The following is a 9,421-nucleotide window of genomic DNA, read 5'->3' as shown; positions in this document are numbered from 1 at the left end:
AGGTCATTGTGTGTCTCTATGTTGATGATATACTCATTATAGGTAGCAATAATGATATCATTAAAGCTACCAAGAGAATGTTGACTAGTGAGTTCGACATGAAAGATTTAGGTGTTGCAGATGTGATACTTGGAATGAAAATTTCTAGAAAATCTTATGGACTTGTTTTATCTCAATCACATTATATTAAGAAAGTTCTTGAGAAATTTAAGGAATATGATGACAGTCAAATGAGAACACCTATAGATGTAAATTTACATCTAACTAAGAATAAAGGGCAATGCATATATCATTGGAGTATTCAAGAATGATAGGCAGTCTTATGTATATAATGAACTGCTTTAGACTAGATATAGCATATGCTGTCAGCAAGTTGAGTAGATACATTAGTAATCCAGGGAAAAACCACTGGAACGCATTAGTTAGGGTTTTGAGGTATTTGAAATACACCCTAAACTATAGGTTGCACTACACTCGATATCCAGCTATACTAAAAGGGTATAGCGATGCTAATTCGGATATTCGACACAAAAGATACCAAATCCACAAATGGATATGTCTTCACACTTGGTTGTGCAGCGGTATCTTAGAAGTCTTCTAAACAAACATGCATTGCCAAATCCACAATGGAATCAGAATTTATCACATTGGATAAAGTTGGAGAAGAAGCAGAGTGGCTTCATCATTTCTTGGAGGATATGCCAATGTGGATGAAACCTGTGCCTTCTATTTGTATACATTGTGATAGTAAATCAGCTATTGGTAGGGCACAGAGTCATATGTACAACGATAAGTCTCGACATATACGTCGAAGACATAATACCGTGAGGCAGTTGCTTTCTAATGGAATTATTTCCGTTGACTTCATAAAGTCGAAAGAGAATATAGCGGATCCGTTAACTAAAGGTTTGAGTAAAGAGCAAGTAAACTGCTCATCGAGGGGAATGGGGTTAAAGCCTATTACATAAAAGTATCCGAGATGGCAACCCAACCTAGCTAACTAGAGATCCCAAGATCTAAGTTCAAAGGGACAACCAAATCGTGGAGACTAGTTTTTATCACTGTGGAGATAACATTTCCCTCCCATTGCTATAATGAAATAGTGATGCCTGTAAATGATATTCAGGGTAAGCTTTGCTTTTAGTGATTCTTATATCTTGGAATTTCGAGTGGGTTATAGTAGGATACTCTTAATAAGAATCACCTATATGAGTGTGAAGTGGGCCGCTTCTATGAGAGTTTCAAGGCTGAATTCTCTAGAGCACTTCATGAAATTACCAAGATATGTTTAGGGTCGAAATGAACACAATTATTAGAATCGAAAAATGTCTGAAAAGGAGCTGTGTGAATTCTATTGTCTTGGTATATACAAACGGCTGACAGTTCAAAAATATCGTGTTCACTAATTAGTTAGTATATCCGATAGTCTTTCACAAAGGAAGGTTCAAAGCCAAAAGCCACCTCTCCCGATATAATAACTTTTCTTCTACTCTCTCTGTGTCTGCATTATCATTTGCATTGTGCTTTATCAATTTCTATTCATGTGGGAGATTGTTGGAAAAATAGTATGGAGTGAATAAGAAATTAATGTTTTCTATATTCACTTGAAGATGTAATTATAAGTGATGAAAATCCTTGAGTCCCACATTAGAAATGATAGAGAATATGAGTTTGGGCTAGATATTGGGTTGGGCTGTAGGCATGTGTGGACTAGGCCCACTTATCCAATTATAATAATATTTTATTATTTTATTTTGAGTCGGTAAGTTTGTATACAGTGGTTATCTCTGAAACAATGTTTCATTTTTAAGTTACGTATAATTTCATTGCCCCCTCATTCATAAAAAGAATTTTTCAGAGAAAACTCACACAATGAGAATTTTTGTGTCAAAGAGAGAGAAAGAGGCATTGAGTAGTTCACAAAGCACAACCTTGTGTGCTTCGTTTTTGTGCTGAAGATCATTTTATCTTGGGAGGCAAACATCCACGAGTCTCAAAGAACCACAGTGAGTGTATGAGGGGTGAAATCTGCTTTAAGAAGATTGTGTAAAACACAAGACTTGATCTCAATTGTTCATCCTTTCACACATTTGGTCTGTGAGTCTTTAATTATTTGCAGATTTCTATTTAAATATATTCAGTATTTGTTAATTGTATCTGCCTTTCACATCTATTTGTATTATTGTTTATTTTTTAGATCTGTGTATTGTTCCTTTTGCTTTATCACAAAAGTAAATTGTTGAAATATATCCAACACAAACAACTCACCACTAAAACCCTCCATCACTAAGACCCATCACAGTGACCCGCCATAGACCCACCCACTGATTCAACTCCACCATTGAAACTCACGACTGAATCAGCTCCGTCATTGAAACCCACCACTGAAACCAACTTAGGAACCACCAAATCTCCACCCATAAAACCCAGCCACCATCGAATTGATCCAACCAAAAATGTTTCAAACAAGAAAAGATAGATTATAGAGAAACAAAGAGAATAGAGAGAAGAAGTAGAAACAGAGAAGAGAGAAATAGAAAGAGTAGAGGGAGAAGAGTGAAGACAGAGAAAAGAGAGATTGAAATTGAGAGAATAGAGAGACAGTGAAGAGTGAATACAAGGAAGAGGGAAAGTCAGATAAGAGAGAGAAGTGGGAGAGAATTAAATATTAGTTTTTAAGTTTACATCTTGTGAATAGTGAGGTTGCATTTACCTTACTGATCACAGGATGTAAAATATTTTGGGTTTACAAACCCGAATGGAGCATGGTTTAAAGAGTTTTTATTGGGTAAAATAGCAACTGGGGGGTTTTTACTCCTTCTAATGCTAGTGCTCTAATATGATTTACAAAAGTCAAGACGATTATAGGGCTATCCTAGTTACCACACCAATGCATTTAACTCAACGCTATTCACTAGATGCAATAAACACACATTTCATCCCTTTCTTATTTTATGTTGAAAATATGATAATTATTGGATTTGACTTGCAAGGTATTCAGCAACTTAGTTCCTATATCAATATTTGAGATGAAATATGATGGGACTACAACACTCTTAACTCGTCCATGAGGCACGTCCACATCCAGAGCATGCTTATGTAAATGCTCATCCAAGATGAGATCGTCCTGATAGTGTCCTGGTCAATCTCGTCCTGGAGAGCACATCTTGGACAAGCTCGTCCTTATGGATATCATAACTCTTCATTATGAACCGTTTCCTATGACAGTTAGAGAAAATAAAGCCAAGGAATATAACTTCCATGGCGGTTATGAGAGTTATCTCCAAGTTTTCTAGACTCTACAACAACGGGGGAAGTTACATAAAAGAAATAACTGCTTACACACACACACACACTATATAAGCATTCTATGAGAAGGTAAAAGGATTCAGTTCTTTTCTTCCAATACACTTGCAATTACACAAAATACTGACTTTGCCATTGGAGGTTTCTTGGCTGGCCTCCATCGGTCTCCTTTGATTTTCTTGTTTGTTTTTTTTCAAAGTTCGCCAACAGTCTTTTGATCGTTAGCACTAGAGACTTTCAACCCATTAATTTCTGAGGAATTATTAGTTGGCGTCGTCTGTGGAAAAGATATTTGTCACACTCGAACTTTATTTGTTAAGTTCTGTGATTTCTTTCTCTGACAAAGGGTTGAAATGGTTCGGACAAGATCAAGGACTACTAGTCCAGGCCTTCAAGAGAGTAGAGACGCTTCTAGTAACCCTCGTCGCTGCCACCAATCGGCGTTTGTCATGCAACCATCTTCTGTCCAACACGTGCAATCGATGGCCGCTGCCATAGTGGAGTTAACTCGCTAAAACTAAGAATTGAGAAGGGAAATCAATCTTAGAAGGCAACAACATAAGGCCTATGGAGAAGAGCATGGATAGAGCCAAGGAGATGGAAGAAATGCAGAGTCGGAAAGCCAATCAATGGGTACTACACCAAGAAGGATGCCACATTTAGAGAGGGAAATTGACCGGATGAGGAAGGTTATGGATGAGATGAAGGAGAACATGAGGGGGACCAACCCTGTAGAATATTTAGTTCATAGAACTGATTCTCCTTTTATGGCTTCCATCAATGGCCATCCATTGCCACTAAAGTTCAAGATGCAACCTTTAGATTCATATGATGGGACGCGTGACCCCTTTAACCATATTGCTACCTTTAAGACTACTTTGCATCTCCAAGGGGTTCCAGATGAGATAATGTATAGAGCCTTCCCAACTACCCTAAAAGGGCCCGCGTGAGTGTGGTTCAGCAAGATACCCCCAAATTCGGTAAGTACCTTTGAAGAGTTGAGCAATTTATTTGTTAATAATTTCATTGGAGGACAAAAGTATAAACGTTCCTCGTCTAGCCTGTTAACCATAGAACAAGGAGAAAATGAGAGCTTGCGGTCCTTCATTACTCGTTTCAATAGAGAAGCCTTGGCGGTAGATGAGATGGATGACAAGCTACTGTTAGCAACCTTCCATAATGGGATCAACTCTGACCTATTTATTCACAAGCATTACGAACAAGAGCCCCAGACTATGGCTGAACTCATTCATTCAGCCCAGAACTTCATGAATGTAGAAGACGCAATTATTGCTAAGATGAGGAAAAGAATGGAAGCGAATGCTCAGCGCCACCTCGAACAAGGTCCTCGTTCAAAGAAGGGACGAACAAAAGATAGGAAAGACCGAGACAATAAGAAGGCAGGTCCTTCAACGTGGAATCAACAGTACACACCGCTACACATACTGCTGGAACAAGTCCTTATGCACATCAAGGACGACCTTTCTTTGAAGTGGCCAGAGAAACTGAAGGGAGATCCCAACAAGCGCAACAGGAACAAGTATTGTTGCTTCCATAGAGACCATGGGCATGACATAGATGAATGTTTTGATTTAAAACAGCAAATTGAGAATCTAATAAGACAAAGGAAATTGAGGAATTTCCTTGGACGAGATCACAAAGATGAGAAGTTGAAAAGGAAGGTAGAAAAGTCGTCGCGACCTCCACTTGGAGAGATAAGGATAATTATAGGTGGTTCAACATGTCAGTCTTCTAAGTCAAGAAAGACATACTTGAAGGTAGTTCAGAATGTCCAACTCTCTGGATGATCTACCAAGACGAGAAACACAGATAAGCAGACGATCACTTTTACAGACGAGGATGCGGAGAGAATTCATCACCTTTATGATGACGCTATTGTCATCACCTTAGTTATCGCTAACTACACAACCAAAAGAGTATTGATAGACAATGGAAGCTCAGCAGACATTCTGTATTATCCAGCTTTTCAGCAAATGAGGGTTGGACGAGACCAGCTCCGTCCAGTACACTCGCCTCTTGTGGGTTTCGGAGGAATGAAGGTACAGCCAATGGGCACCGTTACGTTGCTAGTGATAGTGGGGGCATATCCGTAGCAGGTAACCAATGATGTGAATTTTCTTGTGGTAGATTGCTCGTCCTCTTACAATGCCATAATTGGAAGACCGACTTTAAATAGTTGGAAGGCAGTCACATCCACTTACTATCTGTTAGTCAAGTTCCCTATGGAACATGGGGTAGAACAAGTGCAAGGAGACCAACTGGCAGCAAGGGAATGTTATTTGGCCATGCTCGCCATGGAAGAGCAACAGCAGACGATGAGTATCGAAGAAAGGAAAATTGTGGCTGAACCCACTAAAGTGTTAGAAGATATTTCCTTAGATGAGAACAACCCTGAGAGATGTACCAGGATTGGGACAAATTTAGAAGAAGAGATTAAGAAGGACCTCATCCAGTTTTTGAAGAAAAACACTGATGTACTTGCTTGGAGTCATGAGGATATGCCGGGTATAGATCCTAATGTCATCACCCACCGTCTAAACATATGTCATTCTTCCAAGCCAGTGCAACAAAAGAAAAAGGGTGTTTGCTCCTAAGAGAGATAATGCAATTAAAGACGAAGTTCAGAAGTTGATGGCAGCAAAGTTTATACGAGAAGTGTATTATCCAGATTGGTTGGCCAATGTAGTAATGGTCAAAAAGGCGAACGACACGTAGAGGATGTGTGTAGATTTTACTTATCTAAATAAAACTTGCCCCAAGGACAGCTATCCATTGCCGCGCATTGACCAATTAGTGGATTCTACCACAAGCCACAACTTACTCAGTTTTATGTATGCTTTCTTAGGGTATAACCAAATAAGGATGGACGAGGCCGACCAGGAGAAGACATCCTTTGTTACTAGTCAAGGCTTATTCTGTTATAAAGTAATGCCCTTTGGCTTGAAAAACGCTAGAGCAACGTATCAACGACTGGTCAACCACATGTTCCGTCCTTAGATTGGAAAAAACGTAGAAGTTTATGTGGATGACATATTGGTGAAGAGCCAAGATGAGAGAAAACATCTGGACAACCTACAAGAGACCTTTAATACACTCAGGCGGTATCAAATGAAGTTGAATCCCAGCAAATGCGCTTTCGGAGTAGTGTCAGGAAATTTTTTTGGATTTATGGTTTCACACAGAGGGATCGAGGCAAACCCGGAAAGATTAAAGTAATTCTAGATATGAAGCCTCTGTAGAATATCAAAGAAGTCCAGTCTCTTACCGGGTAAGTTGCTGCCCTCAATAGGTTTGTTTCTAAAGCTACTGACAAGTGTTTACCATTTTCCAAGATTCTAAAGAAAGTGTTTGAGTGGACAGACGAGTGCCAAAAAGAATTTCAAGATTTGAAGACGTACCTCATTACGACTCCGTTGCTGAGTCCGTCCGTGATGGGAGAAGAGTTGTTTCTATACCTAGCAGTGACCCTGCATGCCGTAAGCTCAGCATTAATAAGAGAAGAAGGAAAAATACAAAAACCAGTGTATTATACTAGCAGGGCATTGAGGGGAGCAGAAGGATGATATCCGCAAATGGAAAAACTAGTTTTCGCATTTATAACAACCTCCAGAAAGTTAAGGCATTACTTCCAAGCCTATGTAATCAATGTTATGATAGACCACCCGCTTAAAAAAGCCATGAACAAGTTGTAAGTCACAAGATGATTGATCTAGTGGGCTGTCAAACTCAGTGAGTTTGACATTCGATACCAGCCAAGGCCTGCTATAAAGGCTCAGGCTTTAGCAAAATTTATTGCAAAGTTCACACCAAATTGCGATGACGTAGTAAGAATAAAAGACAATAAAAAATAGATCATCCATGTAGATGGCTCGTCCACATAACATGCGGGAGGAATAGGAGTGGTTTTGCAATCCCCTGAGAGAGATAAGTTGAAGCATAAGATCCGTTTGCAATATCAAGCAACCAACAATGAAGTTAAGTATGAAGCCCTTCTTAAAGGGTTGGAGCTAGCTAAGCCTATGGAAGCGAAGTCAATACTTGTCTTGGGAGATTCTCAGTTGGTCATGGGTCAAATAAATGGGACATATGAGGCAAAGAAAGAATGAATGAAAAAGTACTTAGAAAAAGTACTATGGCTTGTAAAAAAATTCAAGGAAACTAACTTTATTCAAATCCCAAGGGAGGAGAACGTGGAAGCAGATATTTTGGCAAAGGAAGCCTTAGCGATTGGAGCCATAGATGAGATTGATTAAGTTCAGTACGTCCTAAGTGTAGATCTTCCCGAAGTGCAACAAATAGAGAATGAAGAAAATTGGATGACTCCAATATTATCGTACTTGAAGGATGAAAAACTTTCGGAAGGGAAGGATAAGGCCAGAAAACTCAGGGTTAGAGCAGCCAGGTATGTCCTTATGGACGAAGTTTTATACAAGAGAGGTTTTTCGCAACGTTATCTCAGGTGCCTAGCTCCGAACAAAATGAACTATGTGTTAAGGGAAATACATGAAGGAGCTTGTGGAAATCATTCAGGAGCCAAATCACTCATCCACAAAGTCGTCCGTGTAGGATATTATTGGCCAACTGTCCAAGCAGATGCAAAAGCTTATGTCAAGGTATATGACCAATGCCAACGATTTAATAATGTCCCCAGACAACCATCAAAATATCTCACCCCGATGGTGGCCCCATGGCCATTCACTCAATGGGACCTAGATATCTTAGGTCCTTTTCCCCTTGGAACCAGACAGATGAAATTTTTTGTGGTAGGGATAGACTATTTTACCAAATGGGTGGAAGCAGAACCCTTAGCAAATATAACGCAGTAGAATGTAAAGAACTTCGTTTGGAAAAACATCTTGTGTAGGTTTAGGGTACCTAGAGTGTTTGTGTCCGATAACAGACGACAATTTGACAATGCCCTTTTTAAGGACTTCTGTAAACACTTTGGAATTCAAAATCATTATTTCTCACTCGCCCACCCACAAGCAAATAGTCAAGCTGAAATTACAAACCGATCTTTATTGAAAATCATCAAGACTCGGCTTGAAGGGGCAAAGGGAGTATGACCGAATAAGCTACCTAGTGTTTTATGGGCATACAGAACGATGGTGAGAACCCCTACAGGGCAAACTCCTTTCAAGTTAGCTTATGGGAGCAAGGCAGTTATACTTGCGGAAGTGCACATGGCTAGCCACAAGGTGACAATGGATCAAGATAAAGATAACGAGGAATAACTACGTGTAAACCTCAATCTGATAGACGAGGTAAGGACGGTCGCAGAACAAAGGATGACAAGGTACAAGAACCTCATGGCTAGACAGTATGATGCAATGGTGAAGCCAAGACGATTTAACATAGGCAACCTCGTCCTGAAAAGAGTTTCTTTAGCAACCAAGAACCCAGCTCAGGAGAAATTGTGATCTAATTGGGAGGGACCCTACAGAGTTATTAACTGGAAGAGACAAGGATCCTACTATTTGGAAGCCCTGGATAGGAGGAAATTGGAACATCCTTGGAATGTTGAACACCTGATGAGGTATTACTAGTAGTGCCAACCTGGATGAGCGTTATCCTGGATATGCCTGTTTATCCCTATAAGGAACTTGTTTATCTACATATTTTCAGTATCATTTTATAATGTTATTTTATTGCTATTATGGTGTGGTTAGGGACAAAGTTATGGATTTGCTTGTATTTGTTTAACTCTTTAAAAGACATCAGCTCATGAGCATGTGTTTCGTCTGTGAACAATATTTATGCTATGTACATAATGTTTGTGTGAATTCTTAATTTCCATACTATTGTTCAAAATCAACTCATAAGACGGCTGAAAAACCCAAGACGAGAAAATTCTCTAGACACGGAGAATTAACGTTGATAAGCTTTCTCAAAAGCAAAGCTAAGGGTGTTCGTCCAAGTAAAGGACGAGGTAAAACTCTAGCTTCACTGAATAGTAATAAGTTCAGAGGATATCTGTCCATATAACGGACGAGGTAAAGTGTAATGCATGTCCAACCCATGGACAAGGAAATGCATAAGCACATTTGATAAGTTGCCTGCTGAAACAATTCAATCTGTGGACAAGTGTAAGGCT

At 39.4% G+C, this 9,421-nt stretch overlaps 1 protein-coding gene across 1 annotated transcript; it reads left to right on the top strand.

The window, feature by feature from the left end:
- Positions 1-3,935: 3,935 nt before the first annotated feature.
- Positions 3,936-5,114, top strand: LOC136066831 (uncharacterized). Its single transcript, XM_065771758.1, has 2 exons — positions 3,936-4,252; positions 4,367-5,114. The coding sequence occupies exons 1-2, from the start codon at positions 3,936-3,938 to the stop codon at positions 5,112-5,114; spliced, it is 1,065 nt and encodes a 354-aa protein (XP_065627830.1).
- Positions 5,115-9,421: the final 4,307 nt, after the last annotated feature.

Source organism: Quercus suber, unplaced genomic scaffold, assembly GCF_002906115.3.
Source record: "Quercus suber isolate HL8 unplaced genomic scaffold, Cork oak 2.0 scaffold_48, whole genome shotgun sequence".
NCBI lineage: Eukaryota > Viridiplantae > Streptophyta > Magnoliopsida > Fagales > Fagaceae > Quercus > Quercus suber.
Note: the sequence above shows the minus strand (reverse complement) of the source record. Positions and strands in the feature narration are given on the sequence as shown.

What these genes read in the sequence shown, in the direction of transcription:
- LOC136066831 (XM_065771758.1), top strand. Translation starts at nt 3,936, where the DNA reads ATGGGTACTACACCAAGAAGGATGCCACATTTAGAGAGGGAAATTGAC. An exon ending in ACTACCCTAAAAGGGCCCGC is followed by an intron (nt 4,253 to 4,366) that starts GTGAGTGTGGTT and finishes TTCCTCGTCTAG; the next exon opens with CCTGTTAACCATAGAACAAG.